Source organism: Cetorhinus maximus, chromosome 4 (genome assembly GCF_964194155.1).
Source record: "Cetorhinus maximus chromosome 4, sCetMax3.hap1.1, whole genome shotgun sequence".
NCBI lineage: Eukaryota > Metazoa > Chordata > Chondrichthyes > Lamniformes > Cetorhinidae > Cetorhinus > Cetorhinus maximus.
Window position 1 is genome coordinate 159,375,701 of NC_135882.1, and position 15,303 is coordinate 159,391,003.

Consider the following 15,303-nt stretch of genomic DNA (forward strand, 5'->3'; position numbering starts at 1 on the left):
TGCTTGTTGTGGACCCATTTGGTCCTGAAAAGTGCCAGACCGACCTCAAATTACCCTGAAGGGTAAGGTGCCTCAAAAATTTCAGCAACTGGTGAAGCTAGGCATTTCATGCTGTTACTATGAGGAGCAACATGAGTACTCTCTACTAACAGGTTGCCCTTTGAAATTTGGCATGCTTGCACCTGTCATGACAAGTACAAGACAAAAAGCTTCGAGAGTATGTTTCTTTTCTTGACAATACTCAAGTTCTTTACCACCAAGCGACTAATTACACACCTTTTGCCTGCCTGGTTGGTGCTCTGTAGTTACATGCTGAAATAAATAAATTTTTTATTAAGAGCTTCCGTCTCACTGAAGAGGCTTCAGGCCAATCCACATCCAACAATCTGCTCTCACAGCTGTGACAAGTTCCACCACAGCAGCTGAGACAATCCACAACAGTCTTAAAAAAAGTAAATTCACCCCATTTTCCAATGTTAATGGAGCCTTCAAAAAATTCCAGGGTCCAGATCTGCATCTTTGCTAAAAACTAATCAGTTCTATACCGTGTACCAGGTTTTGTTGAAATCATTCATCAATTTTGAAATATTGTTTACAGACAAACTGGGGCAAAAACATTACGTCTGCCCACCTTCAGTGGGAGAGGTAATGATTAGCCAACAAAGATTGCATGAGATATTTAAAGTGGCAAAGTTATTTTGGAGGTGGGGAGCAAGAGAGAGGGGTTTTGTTTTTGATGAACTGTTTTGGTTATATGCTAATATTTTGTAACATTTATCTATTAATTGTAAACTTCAATTGTAAACTGTATTTTAAACTGCAGTGAGCTGGCTAATAATTTTATTTTGAAGAACAAAAGTTCAACCAACTTCACCTATAATTTTACATCGACCACTTAAGTTGATAAAATATTGAAGGAGAAATGCCCAAGGTATTATAACCACGAGAGGCTTGAAAGGACTATGTTTAACATGTCATTGTACCTTTCACATCCGGGTCATCTATGTGCGGCTCCAAGTTTTCCAGCATTTCTTCCAGTTCTTTTCTAGTAGCTGTGCTAAAGCTTGGACAGTCTGATAGCACCTCTTCCCGTGTTGAATCTTTGCTTTTCTGCTTATCTGAACATTGTGGCGGCTCCAGTTCCAAATCAAGGTCTATTGTAGGGATAGGAGTCCTCCAATAATGGAATGAGTTGTACATGTCCTCTGGAATGGCAGTCTTTTCTGAACTGGACCCAGATTTTTGTGAAGATAAGGTTGAATTTGTACTGTCTGAGTTTGGCAACTGACTTTCGCTGAGAACTCTGTCTGCTTCAGATGATCCAGATTTAGTACATACATAGCAATCAGAGTGCGGCTGTAATGATGTAGCCTGAGCCTGAATGGCATCACTTCTACATTCACCATCACTGTTTAGTTCATCTTTTTGGGTGAGTTCAACAGCTGCATTTACTGATTCCACAGTACAACAGCTATAGCCTGAAGTTTGCCATTCCTTTTCGACAAGATCCATAGCTCCATCTGCAACTTTTGCTGGTTCTGCTGCATGTTTTGCACTAAAATGAAAGATAACAGCTACTTTATTTAATCAAGAATAGCCAAAATCTGAGTAAATGTTATTTCACAGCTTAAATTCTTTTAAAAAAACCTGAACATGGTAAACTCTAAAATTCTTAGCTTTATGGCCAGTTGGAAAGCATTACGTTATTCAAAAGTTATCCACTGGAAAAATACACCTATGGATTAAGTAACGAATCCTCCAATAAAGCTGGCTACTGAGAGATTAACTGCAATATCTCGCCTACAAGACAAATTCTGAAATAAAAGTCTTCCTTCCAGAACTGGAATTTAAACATGTCATTTGAAATGAAGTCAGTAAAGATGTGCACACCACTTAGTTTCTTGTAGAATGTATAATGTAAACATAAATATAAACTAACCGTAATTTGACATGCATTTTTTTTTTTAGAGTGGCCAACTTTCCTTCCATTTAGGTTTCTGTAGCAATACATTATTCGTGATGAAGAAACCAAATTTCTAAAAGTGATCTGGATAATTTTACCCATTTGTTTTTTCTCCTAAATCAAACACAGTAATGCTTAGCTGGTGAACTCTCAGCACAGAGCTGTGGGTGAAAACCTTGATTTGGCAGCCCTACACTCACTTATTTAATTGTGATATAATTCGTTTGCACAATGCAGCCTAGGCCACAATGCTGTATTGTAGTTTGAAATGGGTGGGGACATCACTACAGGCACCTAGATAACGCTGCACAATTCTGTATAGAGTCATTATAACAAGCAAAGGGTGTGACCATGGAGGCCAGAAAGACCATATTCACACAGCACCAATCTTCAAGTTTGGGTCTCGACTTCATAAAGATTTTAGCCTCAGTAGATAACCTCATCCATGACTCACCCCAGACTTGACTATTCCAAAAGCTATTTTGGCCAGTCTTTCATCCTCCAGCCTCTTTAGCTCGATCAAAACTCATGTCAATTTCTTTTCCTGCACTCATCCATCGCCTATTTTGTCATTGGCATCCAGTTCGCTAACGCATCAAATTTAAAATTCCCATCCTCTTACTTACGTTCATTCATGACATCGCTGCTCTGCCAGCCCTATAATTTTCTACAGTCTGACAACTTCCCACCCCCATTTCTCAGCTTCTATGCATTCCAGATTCTTCCCATGCCTTCAGCTACCAAGGTTAGACACTCAAATTCCCTTTCTAAATTCTCCTTTGAGACCCTTTTCAAACTCCACTTTTGATTATAGCATCTTTCCATCGGCCTAAACATGCAAGTTATTGAGCGCATTATGGAGTGCTACTGTTGGAACTGTATTTTAGACCAGACACTGATAGCTTGAAGCACCATTTGCCTGCTCAGATGTACAAAAAAAATCCATGGTACCATTCAAAGTAAAGCACATTGTTCTTCCTCAAGCATTACTACCAAAAACAGAATCTCTGGTTATTTACATAGTTTAAGACCTTGCTCTGCATTGATTTACATATTACTGACTGCATTTCAAAAGTGATCCAATTATTGTAAAACAATGTGTTTAGGGCATCATGAAAACTCATGAGGCAAAGCTATTTCTTAATACGCCACAATGGTCTTATCCAAGGGTGTTCTTTGCAAAATCATAACCACAGTTTCAACACTGCAGTTCTTTAATAATATTGGAGCTGCTCTTTTGACGAGAGGCAGAATCTTTGGCTCAGCGAGCGGGGGCAGGGCCCACTCATCAAGGCGTAAAATGATGCACGGGGATGTTGTGCACGAGTCCCGATGTCACCACGCATCATTCAGATTTTCAGTTCGGCGGACACGCACCTGAGTCAGCTGCACGCCTGCCAAACTGTCAAAGGCCTATTAAGGCCAGTTAATTAACAATTAAAATCAATAAACTGAGCTGCCTGTCCAACCTTAAGGTTGGCGGGCAAGCAAAGAGCCCAGGCGGCCTTCGCGTTTTTTCCCTCCACGGGTGGGATGAGGTTTCGTGAAGGTTTTTAAAGTCTTGTAAAATTTTTAAATAAAATTAACAGACTTGTCCCAGCTCATGTCTTCTCATGTGAAACCGTCACATGTCTTAAATTATTTTTTCCCTTTATTAAATTTTTTTGCACTTAAACTCCTGAGGAAGTTCTGTGCCTCGGAGATTTCTGCACTCTTTCGTGCGCATGCGCAAAAGAGCGCAGGCTCCGACTCAGGCAACCACCCCCACCCCCAAAAACCCCTGGAGCGCTGAGCGCTTCCGGGTGCGCGTCACGCTGGGCAGGCATTAATTGGCTCGCCCACGTAAAATGGCGGCAATCGGCTGCGTGCACACCAGTGCCCACTCCCCCCACCGACGGGGAGAAAATTCTCCCCAAGATTTCTTAGGCATTAGTGACGAAGCATGTTTAATACCTGGGCAATGTGTCAATGTTGATTAAGGTGCATATACCATGCAGTATTGATATTTAATAAAGGATAACTTAGCAAAACATGTGTAATTATAGAAGAATCTGTCTTTCAAAGATTACATGACATATGATGGTTTTAACATTATAAAGCGACCAGCATTAAAAAGTCACTTCACTGAATATAGCAGAATCCTGCAGACATTGGGATAGACAAAAACACAAAAATTGCAGCTGTAATGGTGAAAATATATCTATAGAACTACAAACACTCAATTTTCAAAATAAAGAGTACTTCATTGCCCAGCATGGATATTACCTCAAGGAACACATAATACTTTGGCATAATACTAATTAAAATGATTCCCAATGACAAGGCCATTCTAGCACATTTTCAGGGATTCTTTTATCAACATTACATTAGTTTATGAAAAGTGCTTTAACTACTATTTATTGTTTTTTAAAAAATAAATCACATTGTGCCTGGCCAATTTAATAATTGCAAATGGCTTGAAACTAATCTCGGCCACAAAGGGAAAAGTTTCTTAGAAGGGAACCAAAGAGAAAAATGGTGAGGAACAAACTTAACATACGTCAATCAAGTAATTTCCCTACGGCAATAAAATAGATAAGAGTATAGTAGGGTAGTCATCAGGTTATTGGACTAATAAATCAAAGGGCTGGGCTAGAACAAGACGATGCAAGCTCAAATCACACCACTGCAGTTTGGTGAATTTGAACTGGCGTAAAATCACTTCTCCTTGAGGGAAGAAAATCTGCTGTCCTTACCTCCCCTGGCCTAAATAACTTCAGTCCCACACCAAATAATTGCCTCTTAACTGTCCTTTAAATGGCAGAGCAAGTCACTAAATGGTAAAGGGAAACTGGGGGTGGACAATGAAGGCAATCATCCTGAGAATTAATATAATGGCATGCTTCAAAAAATTAAGCATAAAAGCACATTCAAAAACATTGACTGCAGAGTGCACCTGTTATTGTTTTCTGTTCCTTGGCTCTCCAATACATTCTTGGAAGAAAGCACATCTTCCTCTTTGAAGTAATGGCCAGCACCAGAAGAGCTAGCAAAGGTTGAGATAAAAGGCCCCAATGACTGAAAGGCAGCTTGACGAACCTGCAAACAAGAGAGCATTTCAAAGTCAAAATGCTACCCTCTTAATAGTTTCCCACCACCATTTGCAGTAATTTTTCCAGGTGGAAAGTAAACTAACCTGAGTAACTAAGAATAAAAGCAGAAAATGCTAGAAATACTCAGCAGGTCAGACATCATTTGTGGAGAGAGAAACAGGTCAGTAAACTTTGTTAGAATTGGAAAAAATTAAGAGATGTAACAGCTTTTAGTAAAGTATAGAGGCAAGAAAGGGGAGGGAATGCAGAACAAAAGGGAAGAACTGAGAAATGGGGGAAGACAGGAGAGATTAAGTGACAAAAGCAACGATGGTGCAAGGCAAAAGGAGATGGCAATGGGACAAGAAACAAAAAGATGAGACTACAGGAGGTGTGAATGGGATGGGAATAATGGAACAGGAGTTTTGGATGCTGGGGTTTGGGAGCACTGAAGACTGCTCACAAGTTCTTTCAAAAGGAGTCATGGGGTCAAGGGAGAGACTTTCCTCATTGTAATTTAATTGTTGTTTAAAGCCCCAAGTTGAAATTTGGATGTAAACAAAACTTAATGGGAAAAGAAAAATAGAAAAGGAGTGGAGGACAGAAAGATCAAGGGCAAGCCAGCCTCAAGGCCATCACCACCCTCTTGTGGGGGAAGTGATGAAATCCCCATGGTAGCAGGGAAACACATAGGTTTAGTAGGTAGCCTGAAGGGGAAGAGATACCAGTGTAAGGAATGGTAGGTAAGGCTGGAATGAGAATACAATGGTAATGGGGGAAGACAGAATGTAAATAGTGAGGAGGAAAACCTTAGATTACAGGACGATATAGATGGGCTGGTAAGGTGGGCAGAGCAGTGGCAAATAGAATTTAATCCTGAGAAGTGTGAGGTGATGCATTTTGGGAGGACTAACATGGCAAGGGAATACACAATGAATGGTAGGAACCTAGGAAGTAGAGGATCAGAGGGACCTTGGTGTACATGTCCATAGATCCCTAAAGGCAGCAACACAGAAGATAAGGTGGTCAAGAAGACATATGGGATACTTGCTTTTATTAGTTGAGGCACAGCATATAAGAGCAGGGAAATTATGTTGGAGCTGTAAAAAATACCAGTTAGGCCACAGCTGGAGTACCGTGTGCAGTTCTGGTCGCCACACTATAGGAAGGATGTGATTGCACTGGAGAGGGTGCAGAGGAGATTCACTAGGATGTTGCCTGGGCTGGAGCGTTTCAGCTATGAAGAGAGACTGGATAGGCTAGGGTTGGTTTCCTTAGAGCGGAGAAGGCCGAGGGAGGACCTGATAGAGGTATACCAAAATTATGAGGGGCATAGATAGGGAGGAACTTTTCCCCTTAGTGGAGGTGTCAATACCAGTGGCATAGATTTAAGGTAAGGGGCAGGAGGTTTAGAGGGGATTTGAGGAAAAATGTTTTCACCCAGAGGGCAGTTGGAATCTGGAACACACTGCCTGAGGGGGCTGTAGAGACAACATTTAAGTATTTAGACGAGCACTTGAAACGCCATAGCATACAGGGCTATGGACGAAGTGGTGAAAAATGGGATTAGAATAGATAGGTGCTTGATGGTTGGTACGGACACGATGGGCTGAAGGGCCTGTTTGTGCTGTATAATTCTATGACTCCATGTGATTAGAGGAGGGGATGGAAAGGGAGTCATTGAGGGCTTCATTTTCCTTATTAGCTACAGCAATCGGTGGCTCCTTTTCTCACTATACGATCCAAACTAAAGGAAGTAAAATTATAGATGAAGCTGAAGCAAAAAAAAATTAGGAAGGAAGAAAAAGACAACAGTAAAATAAAAACAAAGACAGCCAACAGACCATATTCTCCAAATGACTTAATGTCATGGGAGGAAATTTAAAATAGATATAAAAATCGACAATGCACTGACATCTCAGAATTAAGATATGTACTAATAAAATAGTATATATTACTATATGCTAGTTATAGTATGTACCATTAGATTTATATTATTGTATACTATATACAAATCTATATAATTGGAAAATTTGTCAATGGTAAGGCTGCACATTAAATTTGCAGTAGAAAAATAACAAACACCAGGTATCATGCATTACTCAAGCTCAAATAAGCAACTTATTCGGAGATTTTTTGAAACCGCGATTGGGAAAGTAGACACTTAAATGCTGTAATTTTAACAAATTAAATCGGTGCATTTATTTGATGAAAGAGTAGCAGTCATCATTTTTTGTCCCAGCTGACTACATGCCGTGGTATAAACAAGTTCATTTAAGAAACATTTTGCCCTAAAATCTTTAGCATTACCCAACTATTTGCATTTAGGGTACCGTGCGCTGCAATACATCTTGGGACCTACTATCTTTACATGTCAAGTTGTTGAAAAAAAAATTCCTTCATTTGTTCCTTTCACTATATAAATTTGATTTTTTTGGCCTGTGATTGAAATTCTGCCCAATCCCAATTCCCTCTGACCACTGGTATCTTCTTGCACAGACCCACTATTAATCAGTGAAATACTTCACAGGAAATTAGCTGGACTACTCCCATTTCCTATAGCAATTGCACAGGCTAAGGACACTGCTGAGCAAATTTGCTCTGTTTACGTTCAGGTAGGATGTTGGAGTTTGAGATTAGGGCAGTTGAGCAGGACAGGGCAAAGTACCTCAGAAAGCTAAGGACGGAGCAGTCAGCAATAAACCCAGAAAGGAAGTTGAACTCTGTGATAAAGCAAGAGATGCAGAATCCAGGCTGAGCTCTGAGAAAGCAGGAAGCTAGTGAGTAATGCCACTACGGTGGGTGATATTTGGACTGAGGTTGGGGAGTAGGAAGTTTTATGGTAGCTACTAACATGTCTGAAATGCCTGTCCTTAAAAAAAAAGCAAATTTCTGCTATCTGTTAAGAACAACAACAACAAATTTTTTGGTGCTAATTAGAAGTTCAAACATGGTCCTACAGAGAGAAAAAAAAACACCACATAGGATGATAGCCATGGATGGGAGCTCATGGACCACATGTATGGGCAGTCCACTTTAGGAGAATTACAATAGCAATACAAACATGATCATTTCATTGCTTATCTACTAAAGTTTCAGAACATACAGGAAAGACATTGCACCTCACCCATCGTGAAGGGTCGCTGATCAGATTGATGAAGAGTGAAGAAAGTTTTGTTCTCCGAACTTCCTGAGAGGTTGCACAAGAAATGCCCATAAAGCATTCCGCACAGGCTTTCCGCACACCCCATACATTATCAGAGCAGAGCTGGAAGAACCTGGGTAACTACACAGAAAAATCCAAAGAAATGGGATTTTCAGTTATGGCTGATACTTCATTTCAGACTGGAGATTTTTTTGAGTATCACTGTCACCACATTTAAAGATTATCATTACAGGTATTGGTTACAGTTGCACAAAAGCATTTCAAACTTTAGTTTTTGGGCCTTTGCAACAAACACACAGACGCACCATATAATAACGCAAAGTAAACTTAATCTACTCTTAATTTAATTCAAGTAACCAGTAAAATTTCAAGAATTTGGTCTTGCATTTGCAAAACAAAAACAAATGACACTTCATTAAATAGGTGTCAGGACAAAAGCAGGGATGCTCAAAACAGTCCCAAAATTGAAAATTAATTTCAATGCAAAGTGCCTGAGGTGACTTGTTTCCAAAACATAAAATGAGAAAACTGAACAGCTTATTTGACAAGTAGATGGAAAGTAGTTCAAATTCCACATTTTATCATATTTCAATTGTTGTCAGTTCAAAATTCAACATCATTTTAAAGACCCATTTCCCAAGAGCTGGAAGCAACTGGTGAAAAGCAAAACATGAATTCCACTAATACTTAAGTGGGTAAATTCATTGCCTAGTGTGCTACTGAGCTTTCTACATTAAAGAGATGCATGACTCAAACCCTGGTCTGTTCTGACTTTTCTGATCTCAGTGACTGCAGTGGATGGAGTGTTACAATTGATCTCCATGCTTCTACACTTAGGTGAGAAGGGTCCCTGAAGAGATTTCTATCTAGTGACCACCCCCACAAAATGAATGCTTTGGGCAAGGATCAGATTTAGCTCCCCCACCCCATCATCATGCATGGTCAAATACCCCACTGACATTCTCTTTCAAGGTTCATACATTAATAATGGTTCATGGTGAATTACCCGAAAGCTGCCGGCACCTGTCGACCCTTACCTCAGGATAAGCCTTCTAGGGAAACAGAGGAAAAGATGGAAATAGGAGACAAATAATAGGAAAATCCACTAAGACCTACTCAGTTCTACTTGTTAAAAAAATGTGGCTTTATTGCCAACTAACAAAGAAATCCTCAAGAGTTACATAAGGGATAAATGTCTACAGACCAGTATGAACTCATGAACTCATATGAGCGTGACATGAAGTTTTGACGTGGTTTCACAAACTTATTCCAACACTCGTTTGCTATACAATGAAGTGTTTAAGTGATTCTGATTACATTCCAATTCCAGAAAACAAAATCATTAAGTGCACTCATGCTCACTTTCGCCACCAACCAAGTTCTGGTCTAATTATTCATGGGGAAAGATCAACTGCTGAACAGTACTTGACAAGCTTAGCAAGGCTATTAATCATGTTACTTGTTCAGAACAATGTCATGGTAACACAGCAGATGATTAATTAAAACTTTTAGTTTGGATTTTTTTTCCCCCTTTGCAGTCCTTGATAGTTAAAGATGACATTTGGTATGGAGTGCTGATCACTATTTTATGCATACCTACCAACAATCCTTCGGTTGCCTCACGGCCAACGACACTGGATATATCGCCAATATTGGCAGCACACACCTGAAAGAAGAAATCATGTTTCTTACAAATTAAAACAACAAAAAAAGGGGGTGCGGAGTGAGAAATCACCAAGTGATAATTATGTAAACTGACCTTGCGAACGTGGAACATCCGGCAATCACAGCACATCTCACAGAACCGGTGCAGTATATATTTTTCTGTGATAGCCTTCCCCACCATGGGAGCCATTTTACACATTATCTACAATCAAGGCAAAAGCAAACCAGTAAAGTAAATGTGCATCAAGCTTTTCTTAATTTCTGTGAAACAAGTTGTGCTCCTTTTGGGGATAAGTTGGATAGATACATGGATGGGAAAGGTCTGGAGGGTTATGGACTGGGTGCAGGTCAATGGGACTAGCGGAATAATATTTTGGCATAGACTAGAAGGGCCGAATGGCCTGTTTTTCTGTGCTGTAGTGTTCTATGGTTCTAAATGCAATTACTGCAATAACAACTTAAACTATTCACAAGTTATTTAGGAACACACAACATAAAAACCTATGAGCACTTACTCCCTGCTAATCTTTACCATGCAACCTATAAAGTCCCATTGACTGGTTTGAAGAAAAACTAGTTAGGGATTAGAATAGTTAGGTACTTGTTTGACAGGCACATACTCGATGGTCTGAAGGGCCTTTTTTGTGCTGTAGACCGCTATGACTCTATGAATGATTTAAAGTAGTATTTATCCCGTCCATTTCATCCTTAAAATTACATGCATCCTCCACACAACTACTAGTCTAACAGGAAGCTACTATTCAGCTTTTCCTTTAAAGGAATCAATGCAGAACTTTGTCTACTGCAGACACCTGATGCTTGCTGCATAGTAAAGAATCCTGCTTGACAAAAGCAAAATACGCTTGTGTCACCCAGCTCCTGTTCTATTCATGCCCTTCTACAACTGAGGTCACACAAATGAATTTCAGTGCCAGTGTGATGTCAGGTATGTAGGCCATACATTCTAATGACTTAGTAGACTGTATCAAACAGCACATCTGTTTGGCTGTTTGCAATAGGCAGAGTACAGGCCGTAATCAGCCAGCCATGCTTGCAAAGAATGTCAGAACATAATGTCTAACGTTAGATGTGATTATGCAATTGGACAGCACTTGCTGTCCCAAGTGTGCTAAGAATTACACTAACAACCAATGTAATAATATCAGTTGGGCTCACAATGTGGATCATTTATGCTTGCTAGAAGATGCATATATTCATATGCAGGGTCCTGTCCTTTGCAGGTGTTATGACATGGCAGTTGGTAAAGGCTGAGTTATTTAAAATCCCAGAGGGAAATTTTAAACAACTGTCATAACCTATATTTTCAATTGGTATGTTTTGAGTTGCAGATCTAAATTCAGGAATAAGACCACCTGTTCTTGAGAGGTTTTTATATCAAACTAAATGAAACATTTACTAAGCTACAACAAATTAAACATATACACATGGCTACAAATTACTACTATCATAACTTTTTAACAAATTCCCAAATTTACCTCCACTAACGCAACAATAACCAATAGATAAAAACAAAAAAACTACTGCGGATGCTGGAAATCCAAAACAAAAACAGAATAACCTGGAAAAACTCAGCAGGTCTGGCAGCATTGGTGGAGAAGAAAAGAGTCGACGTTTCGAGTCCTCACGACCCTTCTACTTGAAGGGACGTGAGGACTCGAAACGTCGACTCTTTTCTTCTCCACCGATGCTGCCAGACCTGCTGAGTTTTTCCAGGTAATTCTGTTTTTGTTTTTAATAACCAATAGACTTAACCAGACACCAGGCAAAGCATTTTCACCGTATGAATTCAAATTGAAGTTCCTTTCAATTTTGTTCCTTTTCAGACAGTGTAGGCTTACAGCTGCTTAGATATTACATACCTTTCACTGGCACACACAAACTCCTCTCAAGTTACACCTTGCCTTCCCCTTTGAATGTAAATTTTCATTGCTTCACTAGGCCCTTTGAACCCCTTTCATAGTACCAATTTCATTAGTAATATAAACATTGCTTGGTCTTTCCTAGCTGGGTGCAAGATTTCACTCCCACTCTTGAATGTTCTATTCAAGAAAATACCCCCATGTTTATCTAATTACCATTTCAAACCAACTTCTTTCTATGCATCAAAGCACCCAGGCTAGCTGGCTTTAATCTAATTAACACACACAGACAAAACCTCTATTTAAAAAAATAATAATTTCCAAAAACATTATATTCATTAATATCTTCATGACACAGGCAAAAAGAACACGTCCAGACATTGTACTTTTACGAATTAAACAAGTGGCATGGGGGGTTGTGGGCAACAGTTCCCTAGTGCATTCTCAATGGCAACACCTTGATCAATCATATGACTTGCCAAACAACCAGCACCCTTTTCTCATGCATGAATTGTATAAATTGTTGCTCCCTTTGAAATTTAGCACTGTGTTTGTTCTGATGAGTGCAAAACAAAAAGCTTTAACAGCACGTCTCTTTTTTTAGCAACACTCAAATAATTTGAATTAGCAAGAAGAATTGAATTCAGCAGAAAGGAACATCTGTGACACATTTAACTATTCCAAAAGCAGGAGATTGGTTTGGAATAGCATAGAACTATAATTAGAAATTTAATTCAATAGAATACCAACAACAGTGAAACTACAAATAAGGTAAAGTAGGGAACCATAATTCTTAAAATTATAATATATAGTGAAGTATACAACCAATCTAAGGTTGTAAATACCTGCTTAAATGAGAAGAGTTATTAGGGGTCATGGGTAAGAAAGGGTTCAGGTCATCACAGGGTGGCAGAAAAGCTCCCTTTATTTATTCATTAGAAGAGGAACTTTGAAGCGTTATTTATGAAAAGCATCTGCCTGAAAAAGATCAGCTGGAAAGTTAGGGAATGCTAATCAAGTAAAGGAGTTAGGCATTTGTGACTGCAAGGACAAAACAAAGCAGCGTTGAATGATACTGAAGAAGAAGTGCAGATTGTTATGTAGGAGGGATGAGATAAAGGCACAATAAGTAGGTACTGGAATAGATACTTTAGAAGTCCATTAAGGTCTGATAACTGAGCTCAAATGTTAACATGTTTGAATTCTCAGGACAAATACTTATTCTAAGCTTAATAAATCGGTTACATCTAACAATGCTGTGAACCCTATTAATTTGAGTACATTATAAGAACATGTGTCTACTCCATCTCCAACATCACCTAAAACTTTTCCTAAATGGACAAAATTCCATGCTGTGTTTTTCATACACCACCCACATTAACTAATATGCAATGTACACAAAATTTCAGCTGCCATCTTTGAGCCTGAACACAGTGTGCCCATATCCTGTTGAATGTTACCAATCTTCTCATTTGTAATTATATGGCTAAATCAAGAAGGCAGCTCACTACCACCTTCTCAAGGGCAACTAGGGATGGGCAAGGGCAACTAGGGATGGGCAATAAATGCTGGCCCAGCCAGCGAAGCCCACATCCCATGAATGAATAAAAAAAATTAAGTGGAAAAAAAAGTGCTTTCACTTACTGCGACAGCTTCTGTTTTCAAATCATCATTGCTTTCAGGAGCAGTTAGATCCAGTAGAACAGGACATACTTTAGTCTCCACGTCATATCTTTCTATTATCTCTTGTTCTAACACCACCAGCAATGCTGCCTGGCTTGTCTTCCTCACCTACAAATAACAGTTGGATGTGAAAATTAGTCTGTAACCAATCAACTCAGTCGAAAGAGCTCAAAATAAAGACTACGTACATCACAAAGTTATTTTATCAATTGATTGATTTGACACGGGGAAGAAACTTCAAACTGAAGCTTTTTAAATAAAGCTGCATTTCTATTTTATCATTCATTAACTTTTAAAACCAAGTGTGAGGGATTTCATAAAGTCTTAACACAAGTTACTGTATTTGGTGCAAATTCAAATCGACTATTCCTTCACCAAGGTAAGAGTTACCTATCCGATTAGTATAATGTTAAATAACAATAGTCAATTCTAAATAAATTTCTATACAAGATTCATTTAGAGATTCAATTCATAGGGAATCTAAAATAGTGCTTAAACCATTTTTCTTAGATTACTTTGGTTAGTCCATTTTTATGTTCCCTTTTCCAGCATTTTGATTATTTTTCCTGTTCTAAGAGTTACTGAATTGAAGAAATTGCGTTTTTATTTCCTACTCCAGGGTCATCACTGAAAGCAAGTTAATTCTCAGCAGACTATTGAACTACAAGGATGTCACACAGAGCCTGATGCAAACATGGGCAAACTTACAACAGGAGTCACTGGATACCAAAAAAGAAACAGGTGCCCTGACCCATTTTCTCCTTCCTAACCCAGAGACTCTGCTAACAACTGCAGTGCCTGTTGCCTCAGCTGACATCAGCAAACACAGAGGAGATGAAGGCCTGAATCTTAGACTTTCCTGCTCTGCATTGTTCAACTACTCATTTATCAAGTTTGCCAAGAATAGTTTTCAACCAGGATCTTCAAGTCCTAGTTAGCAAGGAGCATTGTAATTTGACCCAGGAGCTCAGCATCTGTAAGGACTGTGCACCATTTAAAAACAAAACAACCAAAAATTTTATGTTTAGTGCCAATTTAATAATGAAGGCTGCAGTACAAATTCTGCCTGAACAATAAAAACAGCCATTCTATATCAAAACAAAGATTTGAACAAAAATTGCTTGGTAGCTCCCCCGCAAGGTGCTCTACTTTTAGTTTGGCAGAGTTAGTCTTCTCCGATTCCAATTTGAATTGTTTTAAAATCCACCCTAAGTCCTCAAATGGACTCAGCTTGGAGGTAGTCAAGCTTCTATGAGTCATACACATGCCCACCATGCAGTCTTGGTGCAGTGCTGGGGAGGGGGTTGAGGAAGGGAGGGTGGCGAAGTGGTAATGAAGGAAGTCATTAAGCCTCGGGAGAAGGATATTTTAAGTGTAAATTCTTTTCCATTAAAAAATATATCAAGTCGCTAAAACTAAGATCCTGGTATCAGCACTGCTATCTTGGGTAAATCTCAAGTAAAGCTCTTTCCAAACATTCGGATTCAGCCTTCAGACAAATGGCAACAGGGCGAGGCTTAGTTGCGATATCCTCAAGAAACAAACAGGCTGCAATGCTTACTTCAGAAAAATATAGGTAAAGGGGGTGAAATATTGGATGGCTGCTGGAAGCCATCAAGCTGTATCTCAGCTCAAGTTAAGGCCTTGGAGTAGGCTTGTGGTCGGTGAGGAAATGCAAAGGCAAGTCGCATCTTTCGTTGAATTAAGGGACTTATCTTTTTTATCATACAAGAATAAAGACAAGCAGCTTGTTAAATTGCTTAAATAAATTTATAAAAAAGTAATTAGGACCATGTAAATAGCATTAAGTCCTAAGAAGCCTATATTTCAGATAGACCAAAAAGTTTAGAATGCATATTTTCCTAGGCTTACAAT

General features: G+C 39.1%; 1 protein-coding gene across 6 annotated transcripts in view; it reads right to left on the reverse strand.

The window, feature by feature from the left end:
* LOC144679977 (serine/threonine-protein phosphatase 4 regulatory subunit 1-like) overlaps nt 1-15,303 on the reverse strand; it is a 72,971-nt gene that overhangs the window by 33,293 nt on the left and 24,375 nt on the right. For all 6 annotated transcript variants that reach the window (XR_013576466.1, XM_078541006.1, XM_078541009.1 and 3 more), the window contains 6 exons: nt 13,390-13,536; nt 9,960-10,067; nt 9,801-9,866; nt 8,162-8,320; nt 4,899-5,041; nt 984-1,555 (listed from right to left, as the gene is read on the reverse strand). Coding sequence is in view for 5 of the 6 variants with exons in the window: in XM_078541006.1 (XP_078397132.1) it covers nt 984-1,555; nt 4,899-5,041; nt 8,162-8,320; nt 9,801-9,866; nt 9,960-10,067; nt 13,390-13,536 (1,195 nt within the window). In the remaining variant the exon portion in view is untranslated. The remainder of the gene's footprint in view (nt 1-983; nt 1,556-4,898; nt 5,042-8,161; nt 8,321-9,800; nt 9,867-9,959; nt 10,068-13,389; nt 13,537-15,303) is intronic.